The 15,599-nt window shown below is 25.8% G+C and overlaps 1 protein-coding gene across 14 annotated transcripts in view; it reads left to right on the forward strand.

Moving 5' to 3' along the window:
- The first annotated feature begins 2,293 nt into the window (after positions 1–2,293).
- The window catches only part of Gug (Grunge), a 92,091-nt gene continuing 78,785 nt past the window's right edge, over positions 2,294–15,599 (forward strand). For all 14 annotated transcript variants that reach the window (XM_065504349.1, XM_065504350.1, XM_065504351.1 and 11 more), the window contains exons 1-2: positions 2,294–2,804; positions 6,877–7,423. Coding sequence is in view for 1 of the 14 variants with exons in the window: in XM_065504356.1 (XP_065360428.1) it covers positions 7,421–7,423 (3 nt within the window). In the remaining 13 variants the exon portion in view is untranslated. The remainder of the gene's footprint in view (positions 2,805–6,876; positions 7,424–15,599) is intronic.

Below are 15,599 nucleotides of genomic sequence, written 5' to 3' on the forward strand. Positions count from 1 at the left end.
TTTTACTTGTTTGTTTTATTTTTTACAATTTCAAGTTGTATCGGGCTTAAAAAAACACCCTTTACAAACAAATATTACGACATGAGTGTCTGTTTTTTGCTTTTATTTACTTTTTAGGCGCCTGTTCTTCTAATTTAAGGGTATTTAAGAATATTTTTTATTGTTGTTGTCAATATGCAAATAACAATAAAATTAGCAATACCAACAAAGACTTTATTTAACAAATTATTAGGCAAAATAAAAAAGAGAAACTGTGAAAATTTTGTCTAGTAATAAAAAAAACAATTAACACACACTCACGCAGGTTTCTTTCTGTAAAATAATTAGTTTTATTTTTACGTTATTATTGTAAAAAAACGTTGTTTTATTTCTAATTGAGCAAGATACAGTTGTTGTATTTATTATAATGACAAAGGATAACAAGTCCTGTTGCACTTTTTCGATTTTGTTGTTGTTCTAGTAACAAACAACAACACTTTTTTGCAGATAGAACTTTTAGTTTTTTTTATCCAAAAGTTGGAGAAAATCAAAGCCGCCGAGTTCAAGGTCGTTGCACTTTAATTTTTTTCCTTTAAGATTTTTATAGGACCCAACAAAATTTTTCTTTTTTCAACTTTTTCGATGCTGAATTATTTTAATTTATTTCCAGTTTATTTAATATTCTTTGACATTTAAGATTTAATAGAGTATTTTTTATTATAACTTATTTATTTTACTTTTTATTTTTTTGTTCACAACAAAAACATCCGCAAAGTCTGAAATCCAATAAGAAACTGATTTTTTTTCGCAGTTGTCAAAGATTTATTTTACAGAAGTCACCTTGTTTAGGAGACAGGGTGGTTGGCAGATGTAAACATTTGTTGTAAACAGGGTGGCACAAAATCTAAATGGTTTAAAGACAGGGTGGTTATGATAAAACTATGTGAGTGATAAAAAGTCGATCGAGCGTGGGCTTTTTTAGAATTTTTTTGGTGTGTTGTGAGTGTCTTTTGTTATTTGTTTTTTTTGTTGTCCACTCACTCTCTTCTTTCTCCTCTCTCTGCGTGTTCTCTAATTAATTTTTTTTAACATGGTGGTTGGGGGGGATTATTTTTTTGTTGTTGATTTTTGGGCTTGTTAATAAAAAACACCCACAACACCCTCACCCACCATCAACCACGTTTGCATGATGGTGGTGGGTGGTTTTTTATATATTTTCCAAAACACCAACCAAAAAAACACACCACTTAATTAATTAGCAAAGACGCCAACCAATAATAATTTTAATTTTATTAAATCCGTTGCCTACTTTTTTACGATGCTAATTTTCACCACACTTGAGTATATTCACCACAATTTTTATATTCACCACGATTTTTACATTCACCACGATTTTTATATTCACCACGATTTTTACATTCACCACGATTTTTATATTCACCACGAAAAAATAAAAATGTGGGAGGGCGGTCCCGGCCGTGATATAACGGTTTTTTGCGGTGAATTTATTTTTATTCACCACACTTGAGTATATTCACCACGATTTTTATATTCACCACGATTTTAAATTCACCACGAACAAATAAAAAAAGTTGGCGGCTCCAGCCAGCCGTCCGTCCCCGTCGGTCGACTTTTTTTGTTGTTATAATTGTTTCCTTCACTTCCTTCCTTCCTCTTCCTTCTCCTCTCTTTCTCTTTCTTCTTTCCTCCTCCTCTTCTTTCGTTCGTTCTCTCACCGTCCTCCACACACACGCACGCATCTTGTTGCGTGCGGCGCGACCACCGACTTTTCTGAGTGAGAAACATTCTTTTTCGTGCTATCGAAATTTAAAAAAAAGAATATGGGAGAATTTTTGCGAAAAAAAATTTTTTTGTCGATAACAGCTGTTATCGCTATTTTACCATATCTAAAACTGCCATGCCCTCACTGACTTGTATTACCCACCATTTAGCGATAACAGTAAAACACTGTAGTATCATATCATAAACACTGCGTTTATTTATCTATTTACTTCATTAACATTTTTTTTCTTTAGGAAAGAAAGAGAAGGAAAGAAAGAATATAAATAAAAATGTAATTAATTTTAATATGTAATTTAATTAATTTTTATTTGATTGTTTGCCAACCAAATTCGTTCGTTCGCCACAACAAACAAAACTTTCTAAAATTATAATTTTTAATTCGATATTGTTATCGCCACACTCTCCTCACTAGCAGCACTGCCATGCTTTTCACACTGCATTACCAACATAACTGCATTTCTCGATAACATACACAGAGTTGCATTTTGTTACATAAAGGTAGTAAGAAAATAGTACGAAATGGTGCAACAATGGTCGCTAATGGCTAGCCAAATACAAAATGGTTGCCAGTTCGTGCGCGAAGGAAAAAATTTGTTAGCTCTTTGTTTGGGAAAGAAAAATTAGCAAAAAATCCATTAAAAAATTTATAAAAATTAACTTAAAACATTAACTAAGACAAGTGCCAAGTGTATAAATAGTTATTCATTAAAAAAACATATTAAAACAGCTACTAAATCACCAATTTAAAAGGCTACAAACGAAATATAATTTCATCAAGCTGAAAAAAGTCATTAAAAAAGAATGAGTGAGTGTGTATGAGGCAAAAAAAAGGAATGAAAAAATATTGTATATGCAAAAAAATGAAGTGAAAAAATTAGTGATAAAAATATATATTTTTTTAAATTGTACAAAAAGAAAAATACAAAATAAAAGAGAAAATGGTCAAAGAAAGATGAATATCAGTGGTGGTGCAAAAAATGGAAATAAATTAAATCTAAAAGATTTAATTTAGTTTTTAAGAGGTGAGAAGAAACTATAATAATATAAAAAAAAAAATTAAGAGGCGCTTAAAAATTAAAACACACACATGCATTTTTATTTTTTTTTTGTTAAACACACGTACTGTATATATATAAATATGTACAGAGGAATATTTATTTATATATTTACATATGTACATACATGGTTTTTATATAGAGTGTGTATGTTTGTATGTAGAAATAACGTTTAAGTGCTTAAACCATAAACCTACAACAACAACAAAAATAATAAAAAAATACCAAAACGACATGATGATGAAGAAGGAATATATATTTTTTTTTGTATGGTGTTTGTGTCTCGTCTGTCGTTTTTGGTTAGTCCTCGTTTTGTTGTAAGTGAAAAATCCGGAAAAAGACACAACTTCGTTTTACAACAACAACAAATAGCAACTATGAAAAAAACTGAAAAAAGGAAGACGAAATCTTTGTTGTTGTAGTATGCTAAGAAGAAGACTGAGAATCATCATTAAACAACAGCAACAACAACTACAACAAGAAACACTATTATTGTTGTAGTGTAATGTAGTGTAGAGATTGTGGAAGTAAAAATAACTGGCTAAAGCTTTTTCTCTTGCCGATGTTGTTGCTGTATTATATTTTCTTCATCTTCATTTACTACAGTGGTGCTTTGTTTGTGTAACTGCTGCTTGCTGCTTTATGCCATGTTTAAAATTTATATATAAAATAAAAAAAAAAATAAAATACAACAATGTCTTTATTTTAGTAAAGAGCTGAGTATATTAAAAAATAGCACGAGAACAAAAGCAAAACAATTCAGTTTTTTCTTTTTTTTTTTAATAACAACAAAAACCCAACAAAATAAGAAAAGATTGTTGTAAAAATTGAATACAATGAATCCTGGTTTTTGGATGTGCACCACTGAATAATAATGAATGCATCTCGCATCTATCATTTCTTTTTTTTTATTTTTTTTTTGCCTATTGTCGACGTTTTCGGTACTCAAACCAAAATTAACCACCCTCTTTGTGTATTGTTGTTATTATTATTTTTCATTTTCAGTACACGGTAGGGAAAAAAACCCATGCGTTGGAAGATTGGTTGGTTGGTTGGTGGTGGTGAAGGAAGGAAGGTAACGATCAAAACGACCATCATATTTTTGATGTTGTTGCTGTTTTTAGACATACATACGTCACACGTTTGGTTCGTTTGCTACTCGGTCGTTTGGTCGGTCGGTCGTTTGCCTGCTTATTTTTCTTCTTCTCCTCTCAAAAGTAGCAGCTACAACAACTACGCTAATGATTATGATGTGTTTTCTGTTGTCGTCGTCGTTGTTGTTGTTGTAGTTGATGAATAAATGAATGAAATGGCACAAAATCATTTTCAACTCGTATTAATTTGTTAAACAAGACATTTTAATGTTTTTTTTCTTTTTCTATCAATTTGAATTTTCATCGGATAATTTTCACAGCTGCCAGAGCATTTAAAGAATTTATTCGTTTAGTTTTTTATTGTTATTATTAAATTGTTGAGTTTAATGAAATATTAGTTTTAAATTTTTAAGTTTGCTTCTTAAATATAAATTATTGGAACTCATTGTACACTTCCCAACTCAAAATTCCAGATATTATTAAGAATACTGTACGATTATTTCAATATTCACTAAGTGTGTAAAAATATCAATTAGAAATATTGACCGAAGTAACAGAACAAATAAATTCCCACGACAGCCGGTTCTAGCCCGTTTTCACTCGGCTAGGGGCTGTCAACTCGGCAACAACTGCTGTTACAAAAACAACAAAACTAATGAAACTTTAATAGACCATTTTCTCGATATCTAATTATTTTTTATAGTGACAAACCTACATACTGACAGTTGAGAAAATCGGATAGACTATAAAATGCGGAAAAGTGGAATTAATTCTGATCTCATTGTTAATAATTCGGTCAGAGAATGTAATGCCAACTGTAGGATTTTCACATGGCGATTTTTTTCATTTATTAAAATAAATTTTTTGAAAATATTTTCAATTAAATTTTATAATTTTGCTGTAATGATAATTGTAGTTATTTCGTTAGACAACCTTGTTTTAGATTTATCATAAAACTACCTTTTATAAAAATACAAGTTAAAAAAGATTGAACTTTGAACCTTAATATTTAATATTATTTTGGATTTGTGCCAATAATAATATATTTTTAATCAGAGCACAGCTGGAATTCAAATATAACAAATTTAACACAAAACACAGAATTTTGATTGACATATTTTCGTTTATTTTAATTTGTTTATGCAATAAATATTATTGAAAATATAAATATAAATTACTACACACAGCATTCATACAATACTGTACAAAACAAATTTAAGGTAAATTTAGAAAATGGTTTATTTTTTAGAATTTATTGGTTAAAGATTGACAAAAACTAAAATTTTTTTCGTGAAAAACAATTTTTTTTAAAAAAAACTAACCTCTTATATCAATTTGTTTAGGTGTGAAAATGGAAAAAAGCTTCATATGTTGAAAATTGGAACGAAGTGATTTTTAAAAATTGAAACCACAATCTTTCGCACATTCAATCTCCGATCGGCCAAAACAGTATCGTGATTTTTACAATTATTTCGGGTGTAGAGACCTCAACTGGGCGTAAAGAACGTTTGGCATCTTCCGTGCTTCCACAACAAAATTCAGTAAACTTTTTTTACCATTGAAATTTATGGAGCAGAGTCAGAGAACTGCGCCGAACGGCTGAACCAGCCGCCGCCTCCGTATTTTTTTTCGGCTTAAGTCGGCTTGAAAATAGCCGCCTAAGTAATTTCATAAAATTATCAGAATTTTACTTTTTTCAATTTTCAAATTTTTAATTATTTAGAATTTGAGTAGTTATTCTTTAGTCGGCTGACAGCCGGCTAGCCGCCGCCGACCTTTTTTGGAGTCAGACGCCGTGAAATTTAGTCGGCGCAGGTCTCTGGTGCAGAGTTCCCATAGTATTTATCAAGTATAGCCTTGTTTTTTCCCATTTCTCGTCAATTCACGTGGTAGTCTGCTTTCAATGGCTGTCAAACACAACAAACTAAAAGACACAGCTTGTTCAAACTTTGACAGGAGTCAACTGACAGAAGCAGTGTCGCCACAAAGTATACAGAGGCGTCAAATTTGACAGTTCAAAAACACTAAAATCAGCTTTTTTTGAAATTGTTTCGATAGAAAGAGAAAACAAATTTGCGGTTTAATAAAGACAGTGCGTTAAAACAAACAACTATATAAATAAGCACAAAACCAAACCAGTTGAAATTGTTTCGAGCGAAAGAGACAAATATATTTTTTTTGCCGTGTCGCCTCTGTATACTTTGTGGTGTCGCCCTTTCAGTTAGTGCCGGGAAATTTTAAAAGTCGCGGACTTAAAATTGGCAAACCCAGAAGTTGTAAAAAGTCATAAATTTTTTTGGCTTTTTGTTTTGCTTCTAAGTTCTTTACCGCATTGCAATCTGAAATTTTCTGAACTTTAAATTACTTTAAAAGAATCGGAGCATTTAACTTTACGATCTGTTTTTCTAATAGAAGTGTTCGGTGCTCTTTGAAATAGTTGTTTGTCTTCTCTTGCCTTATCAATACAAGTTCAAGTCTTCCTTATAATGTTTAATGGCTTTTGAAACAGTGTGAGAATGGATCTTCAGATCTTTTGCTATTTTTTTGTCTTAAAAATTTTTTGTTTAATTTTTGAAATTGCTGATTTATTAATATTAATATTTATCACATATAAATTATTTGGTTCAATACAGAATTAAAATATTTCATTATTTTGGTTTTTAAAATTTCGCATTTTTAGCCATTTATGGGCTAAAAAATGTGATATGTCGAATGAATATATAAGTGGTGCTCAATTTGAGGTTATGCAGTAAACTATCTGTCACATGATGACTATCAAGAATTGAAGTGTAATAATTTGTCATGCTAAGTACATTCTTACAAACTATAATGGAGGTAGTTCCTGCGTTTAAAAAAAGTTGTCCTTTCAGCGACTAACATAATTTTTAATTAATTTATTTTATTTCAATAATATTCTTACTAATTTTCACTTTTCTTTCTTTTAGGTTAAACTTAAAACTACTTAATACTTAGTTTTACTTCTAAAAAATATTATTAAAATGTTACTATAATGGAGAAATAAAATGGAATTTAACACAACATTATCGTCATCCTCAAGCTTATGGTCGTTGTAAGACATCAACATGAATATTATTGATGTCATCAATATTATTTAAGTGACTAAATACAACACACACTTTATCTTTAAATAATCAACAATTACAAACAAACACAAAACCAACAAAAAAAAAACAACATTTAAAACATCACTAAAGGAATTGTGTGTGTCTGAAACAACCAAACCCAATCTATTCAATCCAACTTAATTACTGCAAGGAAGAGCAAAAAGAAAATAAAATAAACAATTTTTTCCTTTCTCAACTTCTTATGACACAAGAATAACAACTAAATCGTTGTATTTAAGTTTATGTTCTGCTAAATATACACAAGAAAACAACAAATAATCTACATAAACATATTACAAGTTGGTTGTCTATTGAATAAACATCAATATCACAACAACCTATTATATTTCCTTCTACTTTTTGTATGGTAAGTTTAATATTATTGCTTTAATATATATTTTTCTATTTTTTTTTGTTTGTTACATTTGTCTAGTATTTAGTTCTTTAACAAAACTTTTTAAAATATAAAATAACTAGTTTATTAAGCCATTCTTCACCCTCGCCCCTGCCAGCTAACAGTTGTTTTTTCGCTATAAGCGTTTTAAAAGATTACATAGTTATTATTTATTTGTTTCATATTTTATATTCTTTTTTAAATAGTTTGCTAATTAACAGATTTAAGTTGACTTTAATTATTTGTTTTTTTAACATTTGTACTTAATTTGTTTGTATAATATCTGTGTTGATATTTTTTTTGTTTTTGTTTTAAAGAGTTTATAATTAAGTTTAATTATTATCCCTTGAATTTTGTGCTTTATGACAGTGACAAAATTATAACTAAAATATTAACAATTTCATATAAAAGTTGTAAAATTTTTAGTTTTGCCATAATACGGAGGTTGTTAAAGTAAAATTTTTATTTTGAATTGAAATACATATGAAGTGACGATTTACACCATGACTTTTAAGACGTCGTTTATTCTTAATTCTCTTTTAAAATTGCTTTTACTTCAAACTCAAAAAATCCATAGAGAATTAAGAAAAAACGATGTCTTAAAAGTCATGGTGTAAATCGGCACTTACTGTCATTACTGACATTTTATTCTTTCGTTCTTTCGGCGAAAGTTTGTAAACTGAAAGTTTTTCACCAGAAAAGAACTTTGGTCAACAGCAACTGAAATTTTATCAAATGCTATATATTAAAGTAACAGCGATTTCAGAAATATGTTTAATTGGTGGATGTAACTTTTTATAAAATTTCCTTTCAAAAGTTTTTTTTTTTAAAAAGTACTTTTAAATTTTGGTACTTTTTGTCAATGTCACTCTGCTACAAAATGATACTTTTTGTCAGAACTTGAAAAGCCTAGGTGAGGACACACTCAAAATTTTGATATATTTTGAAAAAACTGTTTTAGGGTAGGTCGTAGTACTTTAGTACCTCTAACTCACACATTTTTAGACCGATTTCAAAATTTTAAACAATTATGGATAGACAAAGAATTAAGCTTTCATAAAATTTATGCACAAAATGTATATCAAGAAAAATTGTGTAAGTTTTTATAAAAAGTTTCGCTTTATTTTTTATTTTCGTAATTTTTCATATTCAACAATAGTTAATTTAATTTTTTTCTATGAAAACCTATGAAAATAAGCAATGAAATGCGACTAAAATCAAAAAAGTTGATAAATTTTGTCTTTCTTTTAGATATTCGTAACAAAAACAATATTTATAACTTAAAAATGTATCAAAAAATGCACTTCATTTTAAAGCGTAATCAGTTTTCTTTCCAAACCCGTTAAAAAATTTAAAGTCCGACAAAAACTGACAAAGCTACAGGTCGATAAGTCGACGAACATCACTGAAAACGGTTTTTTCAGAATAACTTCTGAATTTGAGGTTGTTTCTGAAATTTTTAGAGACAATTTGTAGTGTACTCAGCAATACCTATAACCCACGCTAGGCCGTTTTCCCAGTTTATTTTCCATCGTAGCACCGTGTGTTTAATTCATTATAGAATTATTTTTGAATATTACTTTTCACAAAAATAGACTTTAAAATGTGAAGTTCTTTTTATTTCGTTTAAAATTTTTCAAAAAAGTACTTTTTCCAGAAAAAAATTAAAATTTTTTCCAAAAAGTACTTTTTTAATCTTTTAAAGTAAATTTTAAAATATGGAGTTGGTTTTTTCGTTTTAGAGAGTTGTTTTAATATTTTTCAAAAAAGTACTTTTTCAAAATAGGTTTTTTTTCCAAAAAAGTTCATTCTTAATTCATTCTTAAAATACTTTATATTAGAAATATAAAGTATTTTTTCTCTTGGTTCAAAGTTTCTTTAAAATATTTTTTTTTTTAATTTTTCAAAGTACTTTTTCAAGAAAATATATAAATTTTTCCAAAAAGTACGTAGATTTTAAAATATGGAGTTTCAGAGGTTGTTTTAAATTTTTTTTCAAAAAAGTACTTTTCCAAATTAGGTTTTTCTTTATGGATTTTAGGATTTTAAAACAAGTACTTTTGCAATAGATTACTTTCACAAAACTATGCTATCATATGTGAAATTATTTTTATTTAATTTCAAAGTTTGTTTTAAAATATTTCAAAAAAGTACTTTTTCAAGAAAAAAATTAATTTTTTTTCCAAAAAGTACTTTTTTAAAAGTCGATTTTAAAATATGGAGAAGGGTTTTTTCGTTTCAAAATAGGTTTTTTTATTTTCAAAAAAGTACATTTTTCCAAAAAAGTACTTTTTTAAAATTTCAAAAAAATTAAGTTTATTTTCTATCATTCTTTAAAAAAAACCTTTTTTAAAAGTGGTATTTTTCCAAAAAGTACCTTTACATTTCTCCAAAAAAGTGCTTTTTTAAAATTTAAAAAAATTTGAAGTTATTTTTATTTCGTTTCAAAGTTGGTTTTAAAATTTTTTCAAAATGTACTTTTCAAGAAAAAGGATAATTTTTCCAAAAAGTACTTTATTAGAAATATAAAGTCTTTTTTCTCTTGGTTCAAAGTTTTTTAAAATTATTTTTTTTTAAAATTTTTCAAAGTACTCTTTCAAGAAAATATATAAATTTTTCGAAAAAGAAATTTTTTTTCAAAAAAGTACTTTTCCAAATTAGGTTTTTTTTATGGATTTCAGAGACAGTTTTAAAATTTTTCAAAAAAATAATTTTTCTAAATTGGTGTTTTTGCCAAAACAAGTACTTTTGCAATAGATTACTTTCATTCTTTCATTTCAACGTTTGTTTTAAAATATTTCAAAAAGTACTTTTTCAAGAAAAAAAAAAAAATTTTCCAAAAAGTACTTTTTTAATCTTTTAAAAAGTCGATTTTAAAATATGGAGAAGGGTTTTTTCGTTTCAAAATAGGTTTTTTTTATTTTCAAAAAGTACATTTTTCCAAAAAAGTACTTTTTTAAAATTTCAAAAAATTATGTTATTTTTCTATCATTCTACAAATTCTTTAAAAAAAAAACCTTTTTTAAAAGTGGTATTTTTCCAAAAAGTACATTTTTACATTTCTCCAAAAAAGTACTTTTTTAAAATTTCAAAAAAATTAAGTTATTTTTCTATCATTCTACAAATTCTTTAAAAAAACCTGTTTTAAAAATGGTATTTTTCCAAAAAGTACTTTTTTAACTTTATAAAAATTATATGTTAAAAGCTGAAGTTCATTTTCATTCTAACTCTACTTACTTACATTTTTCCACTACTATTGAATCTACTCTGCGTTATGGCCACATGAAAGATTGTAAACTAAGCGACCGATGTATTAAGAATAAAGTTTTTTTTGCTCAACAAATAACTAATGTATAGAAAATTTAAGTTGTCTAAAGTATGATGAAATTTCTATAAAAATTCTTTTCTTAAAATTTATATTAATTTCTTATCTTAAAATATTTTTTATACATATTTCATTTGTTGACATAAATAATTCACAGCAATTCTAATCACTTAAACTAAATTGTTTAATTTATTTAACATTTTCAACATTTTAAACTAAACAAATAAGCAATTTCATAGAAAAAACAAAATACCATTACTGCCTAACAAACTAAAATGTTTATTTAACATTTATTATTTATTATCTTTAAACAAAATTTGATAACATATCTCTCTCTATAAAGATTTATTTAACTAGAAATTAAATTCAAGTAGCCTACTACTCGAGTTAATAAATTTTCATTTAAAAAAAATGCAAAATTTGTTATTTGTTTTTTAAATTTATTTTTAAATTTTGTTAAAAATAGTTTAAAAATTAAAGCAATAACAGGGTTATAAATATCTTAAACAAAGTTATTGTTTTTTTTAATACAATTTGTATGTCAGTTATTTGTTTTTAAATTTCAGTTAATGTCTTAACATTTAAACTTTATGATTATGATTTCTTTCCGGCCTTATTGATTCATCTGTTGAAATTTGCTTGCTTTGCTATCTTATCAACTTGGAATAAAATTGTGATTAATTTTTATAAACCTCTGCTCTATACATTATTACACTTTTATTTAAACATTTATTATTTAATAATGTATACCTACATTTTTTTGTTTTATTAAAGGCGGTAAAATTAAACAAAAAACGTCTAATAAATCTTATCAGTTTATATGATGGATGACAATTTAAAGTAAACTGATAGAGAATTAATATTTAATTTGAGGAAACTTTTAAAAATCAGTAGACATTTAATAACATTGTTGAAATGTAAACATGTGTGTAGTTGGAAATTAATTAAATTAAAGAAATTATCAGACAAGTGACAAAGTTTAAATCCGTTTTGTTAGATTTATTGATTTTATAAATTATTTAGTTTAAAACAGTGACCGACACAAATAGAACTTGTCATATTAGTAAGTGTATAATCATTTTCTGATTGTGTTTTTGAAGCACAATCTTCAATTTGTTCCCCTTTTTATAATTTAAACGAGTTTCGTTGACATTTGTATTGTGTCCATTTAAATAGTAGATAGCGTTCGGCTCCTGGTGGCTATGAATGCAGACCACTGGTTTAAAATATGGTACTTTTTAAAAATCTTTTCATGTTCAGCTACTTTTGAAAGTGGCAGGGATTTCAGAAATCAGTTTAAGTACTTCCCTAAAGTACTTTTTTAGAAAATCATTTTTAAACAAATCTATTTCAAAAGTTACTTTGTAGTTCTTTTAAGAAAAATTTAAAACTTTTCAAATTGTAATTCGTTTTAAAATTTATTTAATATAAAAATTTATATGTATTTTCAATATTTGTATTCAAATTTTTCAAAAAGTACTTTTTCAAAGTTTACTTTGTCAAAAATATATTGAAAGTTTAAAGTTCTTTTCATTTAATTTCAAAATTGGTGTTTAAATTGTTTAAAAGTACCTATTCAAAAAAGTACTTTTTCAAAAAAAAAATATTTTTCCAAAAAGATACTTTTGTTTTGTTGTTCAACGATTGTTTTAAAAATTTTCAAAAAAGTACTTTTTCAAAATGGTACTTTTTTAAAAGGTTACTTTCAAAATTAGAAACTGTTGTTTCCGAGTTTGTTTTAACATTTTTCAAAATGGTACTTATTTCAAAAATGTACTTTTTAGGTATAAAAAAGTACTTTTTTTAAAAAGATATTATTCCAAAAGTACTATTTTAATAGTAGACTTCAAAATATGAAGTACGTTTTATTCATTCAAAGATTGTTTTAAAATTTTTCAAAAAAGTACTTTTTTCAAAATGGTATTTTTCCAAAAAAGTACTTTTTTCAAAATGGTACTTTTCCAAAAAAGTACTTTTTTATAAGGTTACTTTCAAAATTAGAAACTTTTGTTTCCGAGTTTGTTTTAAAATTTTTCAAAATGGTACTTATTTCAAAAAAATACTTTTTAGGTATAAAAAAAGTACATTTTTAAATTATTCCAAAAAAGTACTATTTTAATAGAAGATTTCAAAATATGAAGTACGTTTTATTCATTCAAAGGTTGTTTTAAAATTTTTCAAAAAAGTACTTTTCAAAAAAAGTACTTTTTTAAATGGTTACTTTCAAAATTAGAAACTTTTGTTTCCGAGTTTGTTTTAAAATTTTTCAAAATGGTACTTATTTCAAAAAAGTACTTTTAGGTATAAAAAAGTACATTTATAAAAAAGATATTATTCCAAAAAAGTACTATTTTAATAGTAGATTTCAAAATATGAAGTACGTTTTATTCATTCAAAGATTGTTTTAAAATTTTTCAAAAAAGTACTTTTCCAAAAAAGTACTTTTAGTAACCTTTTAAAAAAGTACTTTTTTGAAAAATTTTAAAACAATCTTTGAATGAATTAGAAACTTTTGTTTCCGAGTTTGTTTTAAAATTTTTCAAAATGGTACTTATTTCAAAAAAGTACTTTTTAGGTATAAAAAAAGTACTTTTTTAAAAAGATATTATTCCAAAAAGGTACTATTTTAATAGTAGATTTCAAAATATGAAGTACGTTTTATTCATTAAAAGATTGTTTTAAAATTTTTAAAAAAAGTACTTTTTTAAAAGGTTACTTTCAAAATTAGAAACTTGTGTTTCCGAGTTTGTTTTAAAATTTTTCAAAATGGTACTTATTTCAAAAAAGTACTTTTTAGGTATAAATTCCTTACCATTTCTCTACTATTCTGGTAACACAGCGGGGCCACCTATGGTGTATCCACACGTGTCACTCTATCGACTTGATTGCCAGTTGTTAACCCACATTTTATTTGAATTAAAATATCTACTTCCCCCGCCCCGCCCCCGTTTTAAATATAATTATAATCATTAAAATTTACTTTGTGTAAACTAAACCTTTTTACACTTGATTTAATTTACGAAAATAAAACATGAAAAATTGTTGTTGATGATGATGATGATGATAACACTATAAAATTACAAAACCATTAGATGTCTATTTAAAATAAAACTAACTACAAACTAATTTTAATAATAAATTTTTCTCTTGCAATTACTTTGAATCTGTGTGTTGAGTTTGAGTACTTGTGTTTAATTTTTTTTCACATTATTTTTCTGATTTTTATTTTTTTTTGTTTTACAAAGCTGACTGACTTAATTAATTTTTGCGGTTGGGTTTTTGTTGCCGTTGCTGTTTTTTTGTTGTTGTTATTATTGTAGTTCCTAAATAGCAGTTGTAGTAAAATTCAATTCAACATCAAAAACTACAAACAATAACACAATAAATCTAAAAAGTAAACACAAACTAAGTTTATAATTTATGGGGGAGGGATTTGCTGTGTGAACAATAAATAATAAAGGTATTAAATCATATTTGGAAATTATACAAAATGGTAGCTTAATTTTTTGTCTTGAATCAGAATAGATTCTCCAATATTTTTCTTTATATAAAAGATTTTATAAAATTTTAATTTGGAAATAAACTTATTCCAAACTGAAAATTTTTACTCAAAAATATTTTCTTTTCCTCAATTATTCGAATAAATTTTATTCCAATGACAACCCTAATTGTTATCAAGGTATTTAAAGAGAATACCTTTTAAAACAACTGTGTATTTAATTGATCATGTGTGAAAACTCCAAAATTCTAGTAGGAAATTATTTTAAAACTTCAATGTTCGATTTATTCTCGAAATAATTCTTTTAAATTTCTTGCATTCGTGTCTAACCATAGAGAATAGAGCAAAAAATAAAATAATAATAAACAATAATAATATGTACATACACAACAGCAAAACTAAGTGAATTATTATTATATCAATAGCTTGTAGCTACAACTACTCCAACAACAGTAACAACAACAACAACGATAAAAACAACAACAAACACAATAACAAATTAAGTCAATTTATTAATTACAAGGTATTTAAAGTCATTTTATAGAATTATAATTATTTTATTGTTTTTAAGCATTAAACAATTATAATGAACTTCTGTATTACTATTATTATTATTATTATACTTAAATCGAAAACTAAAAACGATTATCATCTGGGGGTATTAAAGCAAGTGTTGCCATTTTGTGGTTAAATTATTTTCTGCATATGGGCAGTAAATATTAATAAGCTATTTATAATATTAATCATATAAATATAAGTGAACTGTTGGGAAAACCATTATATTTTTAAATGCTAACAGAAGTACAAATTATGTTTTATTTTTTATGAACAAAGTTGTTTAGAAACTGCTAATCATAAAATTTTCTTAGGAAACACAGTTATACACAACAATTTCTACATAAAAGAAAATTTTACACAAAAATTTCTATATAAAAGACTGTTATACACAATATTTTCTATAGAAAAAAACTGTTATACAAAAAAATTTCTATAGAAAAAACTGTTGTATACAAAAATTTCTATAAAAAAGTGTTATACTCTAAATTTTCTATAGAAATAAACTGTTATACAAAAAATTTCTATAGAAAAAATTGTTATACAAAAAATTTTTAATTATAAAACTGTTTTATAAAATAATTTCTATAAAAATACTTTTATACTGTAGATTTTTCTATAGAAAAAAACTGTTATACTCAAAATTTTCTATAGAAAAACTGTTGTATAAAAAAATGTCTATAAAAAACTGTTATACACTAGATTTTCTATAGAAAAAACTGTTATATAATAAAATTTCTATAGAAAAAACTTGTTATACAAACAAATTT

This window comes from Calliphora vicina, chromosome 3 (genome assembly GCF_958450345.1).
Source record: "Calliphora vicina chromosome 3, idCalVici1.1, whole genome shotgun sequence".
NCBI lineage: Eukaryota > Metazoa > Arthropoda > Insecta > Diptera > Calliphoridae > Calliphora > Calliphora vicina.